General features: G+C 45.9%; 1 protein-coding gene across 1 annotated transcript in view; it reads left to right on the forward strand.

The window, feature by feature from the left end:
• The first annotated feature begins 1,782 nt into the window (after positions 1-1,782).
• The window catches only part of bcas3 (BCAS3 microtubule associated cell migration factor), a 198,451-nt gene continuing 176,478 nt past the window's right edge, over positions 1,783-23,755 (forward strand). Inside the window, exons 1-6 of the mRNA XM_083696184.1 lie at positions 1,783-1,828; positions 3,540-3,630; positions 4,607-4,661; positions 4,940-5,015; positions 13,065-13,171; positions 23,327-23,442. Coding sequence (XP_083552310.1) covers positions 3,560-3,630; positions 4,607-4,661; positions 4,940-5,015; positions 13,065-13,171; positions 23,327-23,442 — 425 coding nt within the window. The 5' untranslated portion in view covers positions 1,783-1,828; positions 3,540-3,559. The remainder of the gene's footprint in view (positions 1,829-3,539; positions 3,631-4,606; positions 4,662-4,939; positions 5,016-13,064; positions 13,172-23,326; positions 23,443-23,755) is intronic.

Raw genomic sequence — 23,755 nt, forward strand, 5'->3', positions numbered from 1 at the left:
CAGTGTATTGTTGTTGTCCAAGATTATAGAGATCACTTTACCAAGTTATTATTATATTTCTGAATTTATGTTCTACTTTGTGTTGTCATATAATGTGATCATAAACATATGGCCTTATTTTTAGTTGTAAATCAATGTTAATGGATGTCTGTGTATCTTGGGGTACCTTGGTGTACTTTTGAGTATAAGAAAGGATATGCAGCTTACACAGAACCCACACCTGCACTGAATGGCTACTCACTGACATTGTCACTTTCCCAGCATTTCTTTTGTTTTTAAATTTGGAATGCACAAAATTATTTGAATTTCAAACAGACACAGACCCCATTCTTCAAGTGAAGATTCATGTTAATTGTTAGTAGCTTATGTTCTCTCATCACAGCAGAAATTTGAAGAATTTTCTTTCACTATTCTATATTCAGTAGTTGCCTTTTCAATTGGCAACTTTGTCATATCTCCAACCATGCACATGGATTAATCATTCCTTTGGTTTGGCCCATGTAATAATAATGTTCATACATTTTCTGGGTATTTGAAAGAAAGTGAGATCGGTCGCTTGATTGGATGGATGAATGAATAGATGAAAGAGGATGGATAGATGAAAGAGGGGAGGTATAGAAAGATCAAAACAATTAAGAGGTTAATCAGCATGGGTTATACTGAGTGAAGCAGTAGTGACTGGTGAAAGGAAGAAAGGATGATGCTGGGTAGTTGAAAGGATGGAAAGATAGAAGGTTGTGAGACGAAATAAAAAGAGATCTGAAGGTCAACTGAAGGTCAGCTGTTTCAGTTGCCCGCTCAGATGTGACAAGTTTTAGTACATCATGGGGGGGGGGGGGGGGGGGGGGGGGAGATAAACCATGGCGATAAACCATGGCTGCCTGAGGCAAGGGCCTGCGAGTCTGTCATCCTGAACTGACCACCTCACCTGAGCCGAATTAATAAATAAATGAATCCCCCCCCCACACACACACAATTTAGATGCTACTTTTAATTGCTTGGCCACAGTAAAGGGCCAAGAATACATTGTATCCCCTCATGGTTGAAACTCACTTGATATGTATATTCGAAGTGTTGCTGAGTACATTGGTAGTAAAAATCATAATTAGCCTTGAATATTATTTACAGTTCGTTATGTGTCCGCTATGCTCTGTAGCAGTCTATCATGGGGGTTATTTGGATATTATAAGAATTACAAACCCTTAAAAACACAAATAATAATTTGAGAGGATTACATGTTTATTCCCAGATATAGTTGCACATAATTTGTATTTCCTTTATCTATATTTAGTATTTCTAAATGCTAAACAAGTTTAATGTGGTCGCTTTAATTTTTGAAGAAATCTGCATTTACATGCATTTACATTCGCCGAAAGTAGGTGGGCGGATTTCCACTGTTGGAACTCAGAGAAGACAGGTAGATGAATCACACATGCGAAGCAGCATCGCGCGAGAATTCAATGTAAACAAACAAGCCTGTGTGAGGTGAAATTGAGCTTTGTCAAAGGGCGGTAGGACATCTTTGACTTTGCGTATGCTACAACCACGGGCCACGCCAGACTGTATTCTTGTCTGGAAACAAAACAAACGTCAAACAGGACTCAACAGTCTCACAAAATAATCACTCGAAAGAGATTTTGCGAGGTTCCATGAAACCGTGCAGTTCGACAAAACAGTATGACACTTGACTCTGATTGGTGGAGGAATTTCAACACCCGCCTCCGTCGTACGCTGATTCGCTGGATGAAGGCTAGCTGCGGTGTTTCCGTTTGACAGCTCGTTGAACTGAGCAAGCGAACAACAACCAGTGCAATTCAAAACACTTTGGGTTCGTATTAAATGCCATGTTTATAAATTATTTAACAGACTGTCCCAGTGATTTTGAGAGAGTGAAAAACGACACATTTCTGGATAATATTAGGTTGTTGGACAAATGAGGTTGGCCGGCTGTCTTGATGGTATAGCTTGCTAGCTGAACTAGCATCCAGTGGTGTCAGGCAGGGTCTTGTTGTTAAATAAATGTTGAAATTGCTTGGTAGCTATTTTGGCTTGGCAGCTGGTTTTACCACACTATGGTTTTATGTACTGACAGTTGGGCTTTTCCCCCCAAAGTGTTGTTTTTAAATAAGACAACCTGTGTGTTCTGTGTGTGTTCACCATCTAGTTGGCTTGCTGCTGCATGTGTGTTGTGTTCTGCTGTGTGTTGTGTTCTGCTGTGTGTGTGTGTGTGTTGTGTTGTGTTGTTGTGTTGTTGTGTTCTGCTGTTGTGTGGTTGTTGTGTTCTGCTGTGTGTGTTTGTGTTGTGTGTTGTGTTCTATTGCTGTTTGTTGTGTGTTGTGTTCTGCTGCTGTGTGTTGTGTTCTGCTGCTGTGTGTTGTGTTGTTGTGTTCTGCTGCTGTGTGTTGTGTGTTGTGTTCTGCTGCTGTGTGTTGTGTGTTGTGTTCTATTGCTGTTTGTTGTGTGTTGTGTTCTGCTGCTGTGTGTTGTGTTCTGCTGCTGTGTGTTGTGTTGTTGTGTTCTGCTGCTGTGTGTTGTGTGTTGTGTTCTGCTGCTGTGTGTTGTGTGTTGTGTTCTGCTGCTGTGTGTTGTGTTGTTGTGTTCTGCTGCTGTGTGTTTTGTGTTGTGTTCTGCTGCTGTGTGTTGTGTGTTGTGTTCTGCTGCTGTGTGTTGTGTTGTTGTTGTGTTCTGCTGCTGTGTGTTGTGTGTTGTGTTCTGCTGCTGTGTGTTGTGTTGTTGTGTTCTGCTGCTGTGTGTTGTGTTGTTGTGTTCTGCTGCTGTGTGTTGTGTTGTTGTGTTCTGTTGCTGTGTGTTGTGTGTTGTGTTGTTGTGTTCTGCTGCTGTGTGTTGTGTGTTGTGTTGTTGTTGTGTTCTGCTGCTGTGTGTTGTGTGTTGTGTTCTGCTGCTGTGTGTTGTGTGTTGTGTTCTGCTGCTGTGTGTTGTGTTGTTGTGTTCTGCTGCTGTGTGTTGTGTTGTTGTGTTCTGCTGCTGTGTGTTGTGTTGTTGTTGTGTTCTGCTGCTGTGTGTTATGTGTTGTGTTGTTGTTGTGTTCTGCTGCTGTGTGTTGTGTGTTGTGTTGTTGTTGTGTTCTGCTGCTGTGTGTTGTGTGTTGTGTTGTTGTTGTGTTCTGCTGCTGTGTGTTGTGTGTTGTGTTGTTGTTATTGTTCTGTCTGCCTGTGTTTGTCACCGTCGTCAATGTATGTGATGAACCAGCTTACTAGAATGTTTAATACAGTGTGTTTAAAACAGTGTTTTGTTTTGTGTGTGTGTGATATCTGATCAACTTAAATGGTACAGCTCACAGTGAACTATTCTTGATGATCACACACTTACTGGTTCATGATGTCATTCTCTCTTTCAGTGAGGTGGTTATTGTGTAGGTTTTTGGGGCTTCAGTTTTGACTGAAAGGTTTTAAGATACTAGGCTATGGTACCGTTGATGGTACTGTGGCTTGTCCAGCGATAGGGAGCTTGTGTGATGTGAGCTTAAATGAAAGTATTATGTCATGGTCCTGACTGTTATGCTTCCCTCTCTGCCTCAGGTTAAAGACTAGGACACAAAATGGCGTCTGACTCCCCGCGCAGGCCGAGCCGCTGTGCCGGTGGGGTCGTGGTGCGAGCACAAGCAGCCACGTAAGGACAGGACAGGAGTCCGCCATCTTTCATCACACAATGATAGAGCCTGTACATTTCAGATATTAACCATAGGAGACAGTCTTAGCCTGTGACCATACTAACCAGAGGAGGCCGGTGGAGGTAGAAATCGGAGGACGGGCTCGTTGTAATGCATGGAATGGAGTGAGGAATTGTATCAAACATATGTGTTTGATACCATTCCTCATTCCATTCCATGCGTTACATTGAGCCCGTCCTTCGATTTCTACCTCCACCGGCCTCTCCTAATACTAATGGGAGTCTCTTCTTCCAAGAATCCATTACAGATGAGACATAACAACTTATCATGTGATGTCTGTTATTGATTATTGGTTTGAGAAATGAGCTCCTGATAATTCTGGTATTGTTCTGTCTTCATGAGAAAGCGGTTCCTCAGACGATTGAGTTGAATGAAACCAGAGGGTCACATTAAAACCTGTTTCGATCTGTTGTTTGTAATTGTAAGTCACTGACTAAAATGTCAAATGTAATGTGAACATGTTGTTATGTACCAGCTCGATGGTTAGTGATTGAGTGTGGATTAACATGTATAGAGGCCACCTTTATAGGAACATATCTTGTGTATATATATATATATATATATATATAACATGTGAACACGTTGTTATGTACCATGTATAGAGGCCACCTTTATAGGAACATATATTGTGTATATCTATATCTATATATCTATCTATATCTATATCTATATCTATATCTATATATAATTATTATTTTTAAAATTTTATTTAAAGCCAATTGTGTTTAATAAAGCATAGATATAAATCTATATCTGTCATAATAATAATAAAACATTTATTAGGCACTTTTCATTAAAAAACAATCTCAAAGTGCTCGAGTGAAAGAGGACGGTGTCAGGCTGAATAGGTGCTCTCCCTAACCCGCCTGAAGAGGACGGTGTTTTTACACGCACCTGTTTTTCTTATTATTTCAGTGAACAATCTTACATGGAAAGTGTGGTGACCTTCCTTCAAGATGTGGTCCCTCAGGTAGGAGTGTCCTTCTTGTTGTTTTCCCAGAAGATTTTGTTGTTTCTCCTGAGATTATCCTCTTATTGCCTGTTATGTAATTCCCAGTGATGATGAATGACCAGGGGTCAGTTTCCTGAAAGTTTCGTAGCTTCAGTAGTACTTAACTTCTCCTGACAACCCAGCCGTAAAGCTGCGAGACAGTAACAATTGTAAAATCCACGTTTGCAGTTTGTCAATCTTCTGTTCAGGTCTTTCTTTGCCCTAATCCACCATTTCCCTCTTTTATTAAATTCAAGGCGTATACTGGTGCACCCCCGACGGATGAAAAAGAGAAGATTGTTTGGGTTCGGTTTGAGAGAGCTGACATCAATGGTGAGTCCATAAACACGTAGCCCCACTGAGTTACGTTCACCTTTGGACAGGGCCCTCTTGTGAATGATTCAGATACATTCAGGGTCACCTCGGCCTCTCTGGAGAGGTTTCATTCGTCAATTTAATGTTGTTGTCAAGTCTAAGTTTATTGGTCGTATGCACAGGATACAGTTGTAAATTGTGCATGCTAACTTTGCCAGCTTCCCCTTAACAGTGCAAACATCTGTACGTAAGAATAAAAATACCATCAGAGCAAAACAGAAAATTGTGTGTGTGTGGGTGTGTGTGTGTGTGGTTGATATGCAGAAAGTCAAATTGTCTTAGGTGCAGGTGAGCAGCAGGTGGGCAGCTAGGGTTAGCTATTCAAAAGTCTTATCCCTGGAGGTAGAAACTGTCTGTGTGTGTGTGTGTGTGTGTGTGTGTGTGTGTGTGTGTGTGTGTGTGTGTGTGTGTGTGTGTGTGTGTGTGTGTGTGTGTGTGTGTGTGTGTGTGTGTGTGTGTGTGTGTGTGTGTGTGTGTGTGTGTGTGTGTGTGTGTGTGTGTGTGTGTGTGTGTGTGTGTGTGTGTGTGTGTGTGTGTATATAGAAACTGTCCCGGTACCTGTGGGGTGCAGCATATGACCATGTCCTTACGGCCATATGTCGCTGTAATACTCTTGTCATTGTCAATCAATCAATCACGTTTATTTGTATAGCGCTTTTTACATAGACAAATGTCACAAAGTGCTTCACAACAAAATAATACTGAACAATAAATACAATGCAAACAATACGATCTAACACCAAATCATAGACCCCCAGGAGTAAGCCAAGGAAAAAAAAACTCCCCAGAGGGGAGACAAATATAGGACATAGAGGCAAGGAAAAACTCCCTCAGAGGAAGAAAACTTGAGAGGTTCAAGAGTGCAGAGTTCAGGGGTCCGTAGTGAAGTGAAGCTTTCTGGTGGGACCTGGGTGAGGCGGCAAGGACCGCGATATAGGATGGAGTAGACTCAGCCTGGACCACGATATAGGGTGGAGTAGACTCAGCCTGGACCAGGATATAGGATGGAGTAGACTCAGCCTGGACCAGGATATAGGATGGAGTAGACTCAGCCTGGACCAGGATATAGGATGGAGTAGACTCAGCCTGGACCAGGATATAGGATGGAGTAGACTCAGCCTGGACCAGGATATAGGATGGAGTAGACTCAGCCTGGACCAGGATATAGGATGGAGTAGACTCAGCCTGGACCAGGATATAGGATGGAGTAGACTCAGCCTGGACGAATTCAGGAACTGGAGTCTAGTTTTGAGGGGCTCAAACACAAGATTAGAGGCTGTTGCAAACTGAAAAACGGATATATTAAACAGTAGGAGAGAATCAGCATAAAGCAGATGGTCGTGCGGTCACACAAAGCTGTCACACAATGCCTTGGTCCTCTGTGGCTCAGTTGGTGGAGCATGGCGCTAACAACGCTTAGGTTGTGGGTTTGATTCCTGCTGGGACCATATATACTGAAATTTATGCACTCACTGCAATGTAAGTCGCTTTGGATAAAAGCGTCAGCTAAATGGCATATATTATCGTATATTACTGTTTGAAAATGCAGGACAAGCTTGTGTGGAACAGCGTTGTGTGTTTTGCAGCCCTTCTGCAATTGTTTTCCTCTCTCCCCGGTGACTTGTATTGTGACTCTCTCCTTTGACTTGTATTGGATTGGTAGGAGCTGTGTATTAGCTGTGTATTAGCTGTGTATTAGCTGTGTAGGAGCTGTGTATTAGCTGTGTATTAGCTGTGTATTAGCTGTGTATTAGCTGTGTAGGAGCTGTGTATTAGCTGTGTATTAGCTGTGTATTAGCTGTGTATTAGCTGTGTATTAGCTGTGTATTAGCTGTGTATTAGCGTGCATTGTATCGTTGGCATGTTTTATAGGGATGTCATGTCATGTATAGCTGATGCACTTACTTTAGACAAATGTACGTAAGTCACTTTGGATAAAAGCGTCTGTTAAATGTCAATAAATAAATAAATAAATAATAATAATAATAATAATAATGTCACACTTCTTACCATTCTGGGACACTCAGGTAATACATATGATAATAATAATAATAATAACATACGCCATTTAACTGACGCTTTTATCCAAAGCGACTTACATTGCAGTGAGTGCATACATTTCAGTATATATGCAGGAATCAAACCCACGACCTAAGCGTTGTTAGCGCCATGCTCTACCAACTGAGCCACAGAGGACCACGTACCAGGTGGATGGTAAAGGTGGTGGGTTACTGTAGGTCTTTGTGTTGGTCACAGGTGGTTAGTTAGCATTGGTACATTCATACAGTTGTGACTGCTGTGCCATTGCCCACAGTTTGGACACGGCACAAACCTGCCACAAGCCACCACAGGTCAACTGTACATGTTGTTGTCCTGTATTGTAATTGAATCAGGGGAGGCTGGTGGAGGTAGAAATCGGAGGACGAGCTCATTGTAATGCACGGAATGGGGAATTGTATCAAACACATACCATTCCTCATCCCGTACCACGCATTACAATGAGCTTGTCCTCCGCTTTCTACCTCCGCCGGCCTCTACTGAACTGAATGTCATTAGAAGGGGAACACCAACTGAACTTTGTGCTCATGCCTGGAAATTTAGCGTTTTCACCACTCAGTCAATGGCTAATGGGAACTTTGTACCTTTACAGTCAATTGCCACTACAGTCTGCTTAGTTTAAAGTGGGTGTTTCTGGTTGGAGAATATGAAAAGATGAAACCATACGTTCATATGCTACGTTCATGAACTGTCGGAACTAAGGATCGGAAACTCTGAAGCAGAATCAACCAATAGGAAGCTCTACGCAAATAAAGTTAATTTTAACTCAGAGGTTCAGAGTTTCAACATGTCAATCTCATTGGTTGAAGAGTTGTTCCCACTTCAAAACCACTCTGATGCATTCATGTCAGAGTTATGACTTCACCACCTGGGAGCCACGAGTTCCTGAGAACCAAACGAACGCACCATTAGTCGTGACCTTATGTGTCATCGTACAGTGTATATCACAGCACAAAGCCAAACTGTACCGTGCCGCTCTGATGTTGTCAGTTGAACGCAACATTGGTTTATCTTTTCTTTTTTCTTTCTCCATGAGTGACAACCAGCCTGAAAACACATGCTGACATTATTGGACTTTTTTTTTTATTTATTTTTTTTATATGTTTTTAGGGTATTTCTGCTTTATTGGGATAGAGATAATAGAGATTGACAGGAAGGATGGGTGAGAGACAGGAGGGATGACACGATAGGTCGAGGGTCGTAATCGAACCACGAACCTTGCGATTACGTGGTAAGCGCATTAGTGTGCTACGCCACTAAGCGCCCCCCGACATTGTTGGTCTTGACTCAGTGGCTCTGTGACCCCTACATTGTTTCAGTGGCTCTGTGACCCCTACATTGTTTCAGTGGCTCTGTGACCCCTACATTGTTTCAGTGGCTCTGTGACCCTTACATTGTTTCAGTGGCTCTGTGACCCCTACATTGTTTCAGTGGCGTACCAGTGAGGCTGTATTGAGTCCACCATCACAGAACCCCTTTTCACACGACTGAGAGGAGCCAAGCATTATTACACTGGCCTTGTTTCCCTCCTAAAGACCTCTTCATCCCCACTACCCCCCGGTACAAGTTTCTCTCCTGTTAATAATAATAATAAAAAAAATTCTTCTTCTAGCATTATGACTGCCAATGGCCCCTGGTCTGACCATTGATTACTTTATCTTATGATGACTGATGGATAGATGATTCACTTACTTAAACAAATGTATTTGTTGTACGTCGCTTTGGATAAAGGCGTCTGCTAAATGCCATAAATGTAAATGTTATGCATCCACCATAGCTGCTGCAACTGACAACATCAGAGCGGCACGGTACGGTTTGGCGTTGCGCTATAATTACATTTTACGATGACACATAAGGTCACGACTAATGGTGCGTTCGTTTGTTTCTCAAGAACTTGTGGCTCCCAGGTGGTGAAGTCGTAACTCCGACATGAATGCATCAGAGTGGTTTTGAAGTGGGAACAACTCCTCAACCAATGAGATTTCGTTTGCAGTCTATAATGAATATTAACAAACTACAAACATACATTGTACAGTAAATACATGTGTGATTGTTAACAATTAAGTCTATTGGAATTGTACAGAAAGATGGATACGGTTGACATTTTTACCGTTACTGTTGAAATCAGTGTCAGTGGATATGTCACAACTCTTGAACTCGGGTATCATCATACTGGTCCTAGTTCCCCACTTAGAACTCCGAGGGTCATTCTACTGCTTATTTCCCGCTCGGGAACTTGTATTTCTGAGTTTCGTACAGCTGCTGAACGCATCACTGCTGGGGTCTTTGCAGAGGGAAGAGTGACCCCTATTGGCTTCCTATCCTCAGTTTCAGAAATGCATTTTAGTCTCCCATCCAAGGCTGGCCCTGCTTAGAGTTTGAAACCAGCCAGCAGAGGGATGCAGAGTGTCATGGCTGCCAGGAAATAAAACACTGAATAATAGAGGAGGGGTTAATAATAAGACATACATTTATCTCCATGGTTACTTCTAACAGTTATGGACATGAACTCAACACGAGTGGTCACATGACCGACCAACACAAGTTAACGTTACGTTATATCTGACTCCCAAAATATATTTCATGGTTAATAATTATTGACAATGCTTTGCTTATCCCTGCGTGACAGACACATCTATCATATTGGATCCTAGATTCATTAAGAATACCCAAAATGCTATTTTACCATGCCCTCAAGTTGAGATAAATCGGATTTTACATTACATTTACATTTTTTACATTTAGCAGGCGCTTTTAACCAAAGCGACTTACAATGAGTACATTTGTCAAGTGGGTGAATCATCTATACATCAGTCATCATAAGAAAAATTCTATGCTAGGACCAGGTGCCATTGACAATCACAATGCTAGAAGAAGGAAGGATTATTATTATTATTATTTGTAGTTTTTTATTATTAACAGTAGACGAACTGTATAGAGGGGTAGTGGGGGGTGAAGAGGTCTTTAGCAGGGACAGTCAAGATGTAGTCTAAAGAGATGGGTCTTCAGTCTACGGTGGAAGATTGGTAGTGACTCTGCAGTCCTGACAGTGGGGGGAAGCTCGTTCCACCAGCGGGGTGTCAGGACAGTGAAAAGCCGTGACCGAGTAGCGCGGCTGCTGCATCCACATAGAGGCGGCGGTACCAGGCGGCCAGCCGAGGTAGAAGAGCGGAGTGATCAGGCAGGGGTTTGGGGGCTATTGCTTGCAAGTAGGGAGGGGCTGTTCCCTTTACTGCCCAGTAGACGAGCACCAGGGTCTTGAATCTGATGCGAGCTGCTACCGGGAGCCAGTGAAGGGTGAGGAGGAGGGGGGTGACATGAGAGAATTTGGGGAGATTGAACACCAGACGGGCGGCAGCATTCTGGATGAGCTGCAGTGGTCTGATGGCGGAGACGGGGAGCCCGGCCAAGAGTGCGTTGCAGTAGTCAAGGAGGGAGATCACAAATGCCTGGACCAAGAGTTGTGCTGTTTCTCTCGTGAGGAATGGACGTAGTTCAGTGTAGTTCTGATGTTGTAGAGGAAGAATCTACAGGAGTGCGCTGTCGCTGTGATGTTCGCTGCACAGGATAAGTGGTTGTCAAGGATCACCAAGATTCTTGGCTGTCTGGGAGGGGGGTCACAGGGGAGTTCTCAACTGTGATGGAGAAGTGTGGGAGAGGGCAGGCTTTCCCAGGGAGGAAGAGCAGCTCATTCTTGTTAAGGTTGAGCTTGAGGTGGTGGGCTGACATCCAAACAGAAATGTCTGCAAGACACGCAGAGACACGTGTCGCTACCTGAGAGAAAGTGATAGGAGGGGTAGGAGAAAACATGTGAGGAAATTACAGAGCCAAGAGATTTGGTATAAAGGGAGAACAGTAAGGGCCCTAGGACAGAGCCCCAGTGGTGAGGGCGCGTGAAGAGGACAGTGACCCTCTCCATGTTACCTGGTAAGAGCGATTGGCCAGGTAGGATGCAAACCAGGAGAGTGCAGAGCCAGAGATGCCCAGTTCTGAGAGGGTGGAGAGAAGGATCTGGTGGTTTACTGTGTTGAATGCAGTGACAGGTCCAGATGAATGAGAACAGAGGAGAAGGAGGAAGTTTGGGCAGAGTGGAGGGTCTCCGTGACAGCAAGGAGTGCAGTCTCAATAGAGTGCCCAGCCTTAAAGCCGGATTGGTGAGGGTCAAGGAGGTTGTTCTGAAGGAGATAGTGAGACAGTTGGTTAGAGACAGCACGTTCAAGGGTTTAGATAAGAAGGAGAAAAAGGATATTGGTCTGTAGTTGACAGCAGACGGGTCAAGAGTTGGTTTCTTGAGAAGAGTCTTGACTCTTAAAAACAGCTGGGACAGATCCTGTGGATAGAGAGGAATTGATTATGGTGGTAAGGAACGGAAGGAGGTCTTTGGAAATGGATTGAAGAGAGGGATTGCGAGGAGTTTATGCTCAGGCCAATATCCGAAGCTGATGACTCACTAATGATGCATGTGAACATTAGACGTTAAATGGGAGAGAACCTGATTATGTCGTGCCGTATTAAAAGAACCTTTATCTAGTACACAACATCACATTAATGCACATAGGAAGAATGAGAATAGAGTATCAACAAATTAACCAATTTAACAGTTTCAAAGCAAAACATGACTACATTTTAACCATACGTAGACTTGTGTCAAGAACAACCCAGGAGACTTGTGGCCATGGGCCTAACCTGAGTAACTCAAAGGACACATTGCTGTCCTTCTCCTTAAATATCATTCCCAACAATAGGACATAGGTGTGAGATACATTACAGTGGCTAAGGAATTGACAAATGGCGAGGGTGCTGTTTCTTCAGGATGTCTGCCAGGCTGTAAATAGGTAGAGAGGGGGGCGTTGATCACCATTCACACTTGGACGATCAAACGATCACCGTCTTTGTCTAAATCCGTCTACAGATACATAATGATGTAACACCATAGAGTCTTTATTCAAGTTCATTTGATTATCGACAGAGGCCAACTTGGTCTACTGAAGTAGAGTCAGAAGAAGGCCCTATTGATTAATGAAATGACACATTTTTATAGTTTTTTCCTGCTTTGGATTCCTTTAAAAGTCATTGAATTACATTTGGCCCTGTATGAACCAGGTTTTAAATAGTTTTTCAATGAGATGTGCTGAAAAGTAACCTCTTGTCAGATGCTGTTGAAAGGAAAACAGTTTAAATGTGACATGAATGGATGCTTTGGCAGTCACTATTTGTCAACCATCTGATGGTTCATTTCTTAGGAGGACTAAGAGTGACAGGTCTGTCCCACAAGGTGTGTGTGTGTGTGTGTGTGTGTGTGTGTGTGTGTGTGTGTGTGTGTGTGTGTGTCTGTGTGTGTGTGTGTGTGTGTGTGTGTGTCTGTGTCTGTCTGTGTCTGTGAGTCTGTCTGTGTGTGTGTGTGTGTGTGTCTGTGTGTGTGTGTGTGTGTGTGTGTCTGTGTGTGTGTGTGTGTGTGTCTGTGTCTGTCTGTGTCTGTGAGTCTGTCTGTGTGTGTGTGTCTGTGTGTGTGTGTGTGTGTGTGTGTCTGTGTGTGTGTGTGTGTGTACACGTATGTGAACGTTGCTGTGTCTTAGCATGCTCAATATGAAGCAAATTGTTGCACTCAGTTGGCAAAGTTTGCATTCGAAAGCAGTTACAGCTGAGGGTCTTCCTTTCAGGCAGCAATACAAATGTGCACCAAGCAGTTGTGATTGATATTATGTGGTTGATGTGTAATTATAGATGGCTTGTTTATGTAAAGAGATGTTGACAGCAAGGGGGGGGTGTGGGGGGGGTGGGAGGGGGTTTCTCATGAAGGCCTTCAGTGGGTCCGAAACGTCAAGATTTTAATTAAATTGAGAAATAGAACCATGACTTTTTAACACTGAGGGAGAGTTGCACCTCCCTCTCCGCCCCCCCCCCCCCCCCGGTCTCTGATGCCATTTCCCCTGTTTCCCTGGCGACTAGACACGGCTCGCTCCCCGGACTTCATGGAGATGCACGGCGGCGGCAGTGAGCCTCCTCTCTGCCTGATGATTGGCTACGCCGATGGGATGCAGATTTGGAGCATATCTGTGAGTGTTGTTACTGGAATACAGTTGGCCTGTCTGTCTGTTGGCCTGTCTGTCTGTCGGCCTGTCTGTCTGTCAGCCTGTCTGTCTGTCTGTCTGTGTTGGTCTGTCTGTCTGTCTGTCTGTCTGTCTCACTGACTGTCTGTCTCACTGACTGTGTCGGTCGGTCTGTCTATCTGTCTGTCTGTCTGTCTGTCTGTCTGTCTGTCTATCTGCCTGCTTTCTCTACCTGTCGCCTAAACCTGTGGAGGCTGGTGGAGGTAGAAATCGGAGGACGGGCTCATTGTAATACACGGACCTACGCTGTGTTTGATACTGTTCCTCTTTCTGTACCACACATTACAATGCGCCCATCCTCCACCAGCGTCCCCTGTGTCTGGAGCCTGTCTTGTAGTCTTGGGGGTATCATGGGGCCTTTTAAGTGAAGTTGAAAAGTGGAAAATGTTGCTGATGATGAAACAGGTTGCAAAAAAAGAAAAAAGTGACAGAACTGTTTATCGGGCGCATAAGTGCCGTAGCACACTAAGGTGCGTACTGTATCATCGCAAGGTCCTTGGTTCGATTCCGGCCATCTGCATATCCTGCATGTCATCCCTCCTCTCTCTCTCTCCCATCCTTCCTGTCAATGTCTACTGTCTCTCTCCAATAAAGCAGAACTGCCCTAAAAAACATATATAAAATAAATAAATAAAAATAAGCATCAAGAGACAAACAACAAGAGACTGAACCGTTGTGTCTCAATTGCAGTGTTGCTCATTGTCCACCAGATGGCATCGCATACTAGGGTAGAGCCCGTTACCTGGAAACACTGCATTCTGTGAGACATGCATCGACCATAGCCCTGGATTTCTGTCATAGAAGTCGTTACTGCCAATGAATTACAATTCTTCCAGTAGAAATGCAACTTCTAAATCGAGGTAATTTTATACCGAGATTCAGGCAATTTTATTGTTTGACTTAAATAAATATCAACCTGACTGCACAGCCTCAGTGAATACAGATAAAACGTCTGTCACAAACAAACAATGGAGGCCTAACAGTAACAAGCTGGGATAGCTGCCATTGGCTGTGGGAGGCGTTGTCATGTCAGATTCTCTGTAAGATAGCTAACTAGCTAACCTGGTACAGTATAGTTCATAGTTCATAGTTCATAGTTGAAACTTTCAATACACAGCAATGTGGGGGTGGGGAGGGGAGGCTGGAGGGTGGAGGCTGGAGGGAGGGGAGTGGAGGGTGGAGGCTGAAGGATGGAGGGTGGGGTCTGGAATGTGGAGTGTGGGGGGTGGAGGCTGAAGGGTGGAGGCTGAAGGGAGATCGGTGGGGTCTGGAATGTGGAGGGTGGAGTGTGGAGGGTGGAGGGTGGGGGGGTGGAGGCTGAAGGCTGAAGTCTGAAGGCTGAAGGCTGGAGTTAGGAGGGTGGGGGGCCCTGTACAGCTCTCCACTGGGTCCTCCAGGAGCCACAATTACAGGGAGCCAGACAGAAAGTGACACGCACAGGTCTGAATAATGTATGGAGCCTCACAAGGTGACAGACAGGCCACTGCCTCAGTCCCCCTGCCTCAGCCCCCCTGCCTCAGTCCCCCTGCCTCAGTGCCTCTGCCTCAGCCCCCCTGCCTCAGCCTCCCTGCCTCAGCCCCCCTGCCTCACTCCCCCTGCCTCAGCCCCCCTGCCTCAGCCCCCCTGCCTCAGCCCCCCTGCCTCAGTCCCCCTGCCTCAGTGCCTCTGCCTCAGCCCCCCTGCCTCAGCCCCCCTGCTTCAGCCCCCCTGCCTCAGCCCCCCTGCCTCAGCCCCCCTGCTTCAGCCCCCCTGTCTCAGTCCCCCTGCCTCAGCCCCCCTGCCTCAGCCCCCAGGAATCAATCTGGCTAACTAGTCAATTGAATATGATAATAAAAGGATCTGGCTGTCCTATGTACCCTAGTCATATGTACTATAAGCAGATTTGTTGGGACAGTTTGTCATATTTAACGTACAATTATGATTGTTCCATGTTTGTAAGCAGGGCCTCAGTATCAGTAGGACCCCCCTTGCCAAAATAAAGGTTTAATAATAATAATAATAATAATAATAATTAACTAAGCCTATTTTTTTAAAACTAACCAACCAAATATTTGTCCTTATTTTACAGTCATAAAAATAATTTATTGTTATTATTATTATTATTATTATTATTATTATTATTATTATTATTATTATTATTATTATTATTATTGTTATTGTTATTATTATTATTAACTAGGCCTATTTCTTTTACTACCCAACCAAGTATTTGTGGCCTTATTTTCCAGTCCCCTATCTAAATAAAGTTTTAATAATAATAAAAATAATAATATAATAATAATTATAATTATAATAATTAACTAGGCCTATTTACTACCCAACCAAATATTTGTGGCCTTTTTTGACAGTCGCCTATCTACCCGGTGGTTAGGCTGCTTAGACACTACATGTTGACAGTGCCAAACCCGAACATGATATAAACACATGATCTAATTATACGTGAATGATTTGTACATAATTAAATAATAATTATATTGTTACCCAAATCTTTATTTTGAGAATTATTATCAAAGCCATTCTAGGTTCAGATGTTATGGACTAGGAGCTTAAGACTCATGTTCCAAAACTTTAAGCTCCTAGTCCATACTTTGAGATGCAGACGGTCAGATAAAATCTCACACTGTACTGTACTCGACTCCTCATTGAAATAATACATAATAATAAATCTTTCTTTTCATTCTTTTTTTCCTTAAGCCATGGCCACATCAAACCTTGCTGTCTGTTAATTACAGATTGAGCCAATGGTTTCTGGGAGTCATCCGTTGACGAGGGTCTGTCCGTGTCCGTTCCATAAGTTTTGCCAGTTTTTCACGGACCAAAAAAGTTTGAAGGAGTTGAACTTTCCACAGTCAGTTCACCCGTGTTGTCTTTATTGAGTTGCTAGGTTGTTTCAAAAGTTACGCCTGAATTCCACAGATCAAATCAGATAGTGATTTAATATGGACAGTATATGTTTTTTTTATTTTTGTTATTTTATAGTTTGGTGTGGCCTGGGCCTGAATGAATTAGAGAGCTCTGATCTTTTGAATTTGTACCCTGAAAGGTAATTTCCAGAAATATTGGAAAGTATATGATTGGGAAACTTGTTTGGTGTGGCCTGGGCCTAAATTAATTAGAGAGCTCAGAGTTTTTTAAATGTGTACCCTGAAAGGTAATTTACAGAAATATTGGAAAATATATTATTGGGAAACTTGGAAAAATCATTAGGAGGATTTTAACAGCTATATGGCTGAACAAATAACCCACAGCCTTGCAACAAGGCAACTTGAGAGGTATGGAGTTTCATGTATGAGCTGTCAGACCATTACAAAGCTCACAGACATCCTGAGATGTCTAAACACACTAAAGTCCTTAATCAGTCCCTTTATAAACATCCACTAGCCACGGGGGAAACGACACACACTTTCCCCTCCGCACGCACGCACGCACACACACACGCACGCACACACACACACACACACACACACACACACACACACTTTCCCTTCCACACACACACACACGCACACGCACACACACAGACACACACTGACACGCAGAGGCTGTCCCACCGTGTGTGTGTGTGTGGAGAGGAAAGTGTGTGTGTGTCTGTGTGTGTGATGTGGCTACGAACAACGTGTGTGTTGTTCACTACTCTCCTCTGGGAACTAAGGAGGAGTCGGCTGTAGCCACAGATTGACCCCAGGAACCGAACCGAATTCTACCCGGACGCGGTACCAGAGTACCAGCCGCGGGACTGTGCTGGACTGCTCCTCTTATCTCACAGTCTTTTTAGGGTTTTTTTTCTCCGTTTTTTTGGCAGATTAGAGCATGTTTCTGGAGGGTGTTTCTTCCCCGGGCCTCTAAGTAAGTGATGAAAGCCTCCCAGTCGCTGGCCCTGAGTGGCTGTGAAGTGTGTGTGACAGTTGCTAAGCCGACACCCTCTGTAATGGCATTGCATGGAGAAGAAGGAACACACACACACACTCACACGCCAGCACGCAAACACACACACACACACACACACACACACACACACACACACACACACACACACACACACACACACACACTCACGCCAGCACGCAAAGACACACACACACACACACACACACACACACACACACACTCACGCCAGTACGCAAAGACACACACACACACACACACACACACTCTCACGCCAGCATGCAAAGACACACACACACACACACACACACACACACACACCATCAGACGGGTGTGCGGCTGTATCGACCCTGTGTGTGTGTGTGTGTGTGTGTGTCAGACAGGGATCTTTGATTTGAGAGGTGTCGCCCGCCGTGGGCAGATAAGAGGTGTTGGGTGGGAAATGACCTGCTTTGAAGAGAGGTGTCTGGGTTATTATTAAAACTGGCGAGAGTACTGGACCCGGATAGGGAGAGGATATCATGTCTGTCTGTCTGTCTGTCTGTCTGTCTGTCTGTCTGGTTCTGTGGGCTGGCTGAGGCCGTTTCATCTGTTTCCAGATGCTTTGCTGCTCAACAGTGAAAATGACCCTGGCATGTGTCCTTAGAAAGGGTAGTGTGTGCGTGTGTGTGCGTGTGTGCGTGTGTGCGTGTGTGTGTGTGTGGCCCATTTGGCTCCTTTTTCACTTTGAATCTCATCAATGATGGAAACTGAAATCAATTGCATTTTGTATAGAGCACCTGTTATTTTAGGGTCTCTAAGCACTTTATATTGTTTGAAAGTAATTCACCCATTCCATCCACCCACCACCAATATGTCCAGCTATGTGTCCTGTCTCCTCCGTGTGTGTGTGTGTGTGTGTGTGTGTGTCAGTGTTTCAGTTGTGAATATGGCCCAGATATCTACAGTCACAGCTGAGGGTATTACGGCGGGAGATTACAACACACAAGATTTCCCACAAAACATCCACAACAACCCGCAAATGAAATGAATAAAATGAATAACAACCCTTTATAGAAAAAAAACAAAACAAAAAAAACAAAACAAAACAAGAAGCAATTTGGCATATTGCAGACGCGGGGCCCTGCTAATGTAATGGCCGAAAGGTTGTTGATGGCTGTCTGTCACAGGGAGAGCTGAGTTGATCGGCCGGTAATGCACAACGCTCGTCACATTAACCTAACCCCCCCTCCACCCCCGCCCCCCCCAATCCGTCATATTCCATTGTCCCCTCCACCTCCATTTGACAGTATGGGAATCCGCCTTCCGTTTTGTCCTCGGTGTCTGTGTGCTCCTTTGGGACACACACACACACACACACACACACACGCACACGCACACTACACACTACACACTAAACACCACACACACACACACACACACACACACACACACTACACTACCCTTTGTAAGGACACATGCGGGGGTCATCTTCAGAGGCCTGCCGCTAATCTCTCCCACCGCCGGGGCTCCGCAAGCACTTTTAATAAAAACACACACAGGTCCAAATCCGCCACTTTGAAAAAGGGCTACTAATTGCACAAAAGAGCGATCATCTCTCGGATTGGGATTATCTACTTAAGACAACACGCGGATTAAGGGGGACGCCAGTAATGTGATAATACACGTTTTACTGTTGTTTACCGTAAAAAAAGAGAGAAAATCACAAATGTGGGGATTTAGCACTTAAAACAATGCGCCATTACACGTGTCAGGCCCTCCGGGGATCCGACATCCTAACCCCTCTCTCTCTCTCTCTCTCTCTCTCTCTCTCTCTCTCTCTCTCTCTCTCTCTCGCGTGCGCTCCCTCGCGCTCTCTCTCCCTCTCCCTCTCTCTCTCCCTCTCCCTCTCTCCCCCTCTCTCTCCCTCTCCCCCTCTCTCTCTGGGGCTTAAAGCAGGCCAGACACTGAGCTCCACTCAATTCCCATTAAGAAGTGTCGTTGTGTTTGACACAACAGTACAGACACCGGAAGTAGAGTAATCTACGCTAACCCCAGATAAAGCAACCCAGTGCTTTTACACCCAAACCCGTCCTAGAGAACTACACCCACCCATCCTACAGATGGCTTGACTAGATATATTAGCCAGGGGAGGCTGGCGGAGGTAGAAATCGGAGGACGGGATCATTGTGATGAATGGAATGAGGAATGGTATTAAACAACATGTGTTTTACATTCCTCATTACAAACACACCACTTCCACCGGCCTCCACCGGCCTCCCCTGATATCAGTACACCTTTAGATTTGTAACTTTTTAAAAACAAAACTGAACTTGAGCTCTATAATACCCCCCCCCCTCACCCTTGACCTGAAGACATCTGACATTATTGCACTAGTACTATTGTCACTTTATTGTCACACATTGTCACTTTTATTACTTGTTATTGAATTGTTGATTGTTTGCTGACTGCTGTGGTTGAGCGTGAAGCAAGATCCCAAAACATTTCACTATGTCAGTTACATCTGTATGTGATATAAGTGACAAATAAGATTTGATTTGATTTGACTCCAGTGTTAAACTCCAGGAAGTTAATCGTCCAGTCAACTGTTGATCTCATTGGTAATTTGTGGAGCTGATGGAAACATGTTCAAAGTGTGACTGTATTGCACAGGTTAGCCGTGTCCTGTCCTTTCTAGAATCAGCCAACCTTACTGAGACCTAGTATTACTACTGGTTTTTGAACAATGCATTAAGTTAATACTTGTTTTTTTTTCTTCTATGAATATATAATATATATATATTTTTGTTTGAGGGGGGGGGGGGGGGGGGGGGGGGGCGCGCATCAGCTATAGACTCTTCACACTGTTACACTGACTAACCCACTATCAGATACTGTTGATCCCGCTACGCGACGCTGCCTTTCCCCCACACTGGCTCGGTTACAAGAAGAGTAGGTTGCTCGTTTGCATTGCAATGCTTTGGGGACCTTCATTCTGTGCTTGGTAGCCTTTATTTTGCGGTTTGGCTGCCAGTTCAACCACCAATCCCTCTGCCCCCACCCCGCCTGCCCCCCGCCCCCCATGAGAAGCCCATTCCACCCAGTTGGAATAGATTATTTTCCTTACAGTGTGAACAAATCTCTCTTTGTCCCCCCCCCCCCAGCCTCCCCACATTGTCTTTTGAAATTTGCCGACTTTCGAGCCACCCCAGCCGGGGCTGGAGTGAAGAAACGGTTGACGTGGATAATTCTGTCGGTGTATTGCGTGTTCGCCAGGCCCCAGGACACTGCGGCGTAATTGATAGTACAGTACCAGTCAAAAGTTTGGACACACCTTCTCATTCAATGGTTTTTCTCTATTTTTTTAAATTATTTTCTGCATTGTAGATTAATACTGAAGACATCAAAACTATGAACACACATGGAATTATGTAGTAAACAAAAAAGTGTTAAACAAACCAGAATATGTTTTATATTTTAGATTCTTCAAAGTAGCCACCTTTTGCTTTGATGACAGCTTTGCACACTCTTGGCAAGGTGTGTCCAAACCTTTGACTGGTGCTGTGTGTCTGTATTGATTGGAGGGGTGTCTGTAATAAGGGCTCTCGCTGAACTGGTGGCGCCCACAAAGCATGGGGTTAGGGTTCAGTCGTCTTGTGAGTTTCCTCCTGAAGGCCAACTTTTAACCGTTTCATACTGTCATACGTCGGGGGAGGCAGGTGGAGGTAGAAATTTGGAGGACGGGGGTCTCATTGTAATGCGTGGAATGAGGAGTCTGAAATGGTGTCAAAACACACGTCCTCCGATTTTCCACCTCCACCAGCCTCCACCGCTGGACGCCCCACGTTCTGTGTACTGAACATTGTAGTGATGGTTTAGGCTAGCACACAAGGCTTAAACTGATATCGAAACGCCCAGTTGTTGTTGTTGTTGTTGTCGTCGTCGTTGTTGTTGTTGTTGTTATTGTCGTTGTTGTTGTTGTTGTTGTTGTTGTTTTCACTTTGGAACCTGTGTATGTATATATATATATAACCTGTGTATGTATATATATATATATATATTTTTCATTACAATTCGGTCCTATATATATGTGATGTTCGCTTGGTCAAGTCTTTTTTGACAAACGGCCCGGCAACCACCGCCCTGTCACGCGACAACGTTGCCTTCACCAACACAACAGGCTTTTATCTCCCGAGGATGTTTTATCGTCCCCCTGACGCCTCGCCGGGATGACATCCTTCATGGCTGTTTCACACTATATTTAAAACCAATCAGGCTAAATGAGAGACTTCATTGTTTCTCTCTCCCGCCTTGGCTCTGGGATGGAGGCTGGAGTTGCTGGTTGATGTGGTTTGGAAGCTGTACCTTGTCCTGTGGTCGGGTCTGGCGAGGTTTTATTGGATACAGTGTGTCTCCCTCGTGTCCCTCGTGTCTCCCTCGTGTCCCTCGTGTCCCCCTCGTGTCCCCCTCGAGTCCCTCGTGCCCCCCTCGTGTCCCTTGTGTCCCCCTCGAGTCCCTCGTGCCCCCCTCGTGTCCCCCTCGTGTCCCCCTCGTGTCCCCCTCGTGTCTCCCTCGTGTCCCTCGTGTCCCCCTCGTGTCCCCCTTGTGTCCCCCTCGTGTCCCCCTCGTGTCTCCCTCGTGTCCCTCGTGTCCCCCTCGTGTCCCCCTCGTGTCCCTCGTGTCCCTCGTGTCTCCCAGGTGTCTCCCTCGTGTCCCTTGTGTCTCCCAGGTGTTTCCCTCGTGTCCCCCTCGTGTCTCCCTCGTGTCCCCCTCGTGTCCCCCTCATGTCTCCCTCGTGTCTCCCTCGTGTCCCTCGTGCCCCTCGTGTCCCTCGTGTCTCCCTCGTCCCCCTCGTCCCCCCTCGTCCCCCCCTCGTCCCCCTCGTGTCTCCCTCGTGTCCCTCGTGTCCCTCGTGTCCCCCTCGTGTCCCCCTCGTGTCTCCCTCGTCCCCCTCGTGTCCCTCGTGTCCCCCTCATGTCTCCCTCGTGTCTCCCTCGTGTCCCTCGTGCCCCTCGTGTCCCTCGTGTCTCCCTCTTCCCCCTCGTCCCCCCCTCGTCCCCCTCGTGTCTCCCTCGTCCCCCTCGTGTCCCCCTCGTGTCTCCCTCGTGCCCCTTGTGTCCCTCGTGTCTCCCTCGTGTCCCTCGTGTCTCCCTCGTCCCCCTCGTGTCTCCCTCGTGTCTCCCTCGTGTCTCCCTCATGTTCCTCGTCCCCCTCGTGTCTCCCTCGTGCCCCTCGTCCCCCTCGTGTGTCCCTCGTGCCCCTCGTGTCCCTTGTGTCCCTCGTGTCTCTCGTGTCTCCCTCGTCCCCCTCGTGTCCCCCTCGTGTCTCCCTCGTGTCCCCCTCGTCTCCCTCGTGTCCCCCTCGTGTCCCCCTTGTGTCTCCCTCGTGTCTCCCTCGTGCCCCTCATGTCCCTTGTGTCCCCCTCATGTCCCTCGTGTCCCTTGTGTCCCCCTCATGTCCCTCGTGTCTCTCGTGTCTCCCTCGTCCCCCTTGTGTCTCCCTCGTGTCTCCCTCGTGTCCCTCGTGCCCCTCATGTCCCTTGTGTCCCCCTCATGTCCCTCGTGTCCCTTGTGTCCCCCTCATGTCCCTCGTGTCCCTTGTGTCCCTCTCGTGTTTCAAGTGTTTCTGACCTCCGCGTGGACCGTGTGCACTCCCTCACAGAGCACGCTTCATACACTCTCTCAAATGCTCCATCGTGTCTGTGTGTGTGTGTGTCTGTGTCTGTGTCTGTGTCTGTGTGTCTGTGTCTGTGTGTTTGTCTGTGTGTTTGTGTCTGTGAGTGTGTGTGAGTGTGTGTGTGTGTGTGTGTGTTCATGTGTCTCTGTCTCTATCTCTGTCTCAGTGTGTCTTTATTTCTGTGTGTCTGTCTGTGTGTACTGTGTGTGTGTGTCTGTGTTTGTCTGTGTCTGTGTTTCTCTTTGTCTATGTGTGTGTGTGCTTGTGTGTGTCTGTGTTTCTGTGTGTATGTGTCTGTGTCTGTGTGTGTGTGTGTGTGTGTGTGTGTGTGTGTGTGTTCTTACTCTATGCTTGTATTGTTGGACCTTTCTTCCTTGTAACTGTCTTGATGTTCCTCTCTCTCCCCCTCCCTCCCTCTCCCCCTCTCTCTCCCCCTCTCTCTCTCTCCCCCTCTCTTTCTCTCCCTCTCTCTCTCCCCCTCTCTCTCTCTCTCTCTCTCTTTCTCTCCCTCTCCCTATCTCTCTCTCCCCCTCTCTCCCCCCCCCCTCTCTCTCTCTCTAGTTAAGTGGGGAGGCTCAGGAGCTGTTCTCAGTGCGTCACGGACCAGTGCGAGCGGCCCGCATCCTGCCTGCGCCCCATATCAGTGAGTATCGCAGTCACATGACTGCGCTCTACCTGTAACCCACGCTCTTAACGCTACTGGGCTGAGCAGAACTCAGCAGAACTGAGCAGAACTCAGCAGAACTCAGCAGAACTCAGCAGAACTCATCAGAACTCAGAACTCTACGGCTGCACTGCTCTGGCCCTGTTAGGCATTAACCATAGTTGTTGCAGGGGAGGCTGGTGGAGGTAGAAATCGGAGGACAGGGGCTCATTGTAATGCACGGAACGGAACGAGGAACGGTGTCAGACACACGTGTCTCCATTCCATGCCCCACCTCCACCAGCCTCCCCTGAGTTGTAGTGCTGCAAAGGATAAAGAACATGTCA

This window comes from Argentina silus (assembly GCF_951799395.1).
Source record: "Argentina silus genome assembly, chromosome: X".
NCBI classification, from domain to species: Eukaryota; Metazoa; Chordata; class Actinopteri; order Argentiniformes; family Argentinidae; genus Argentina; species Argentina silus.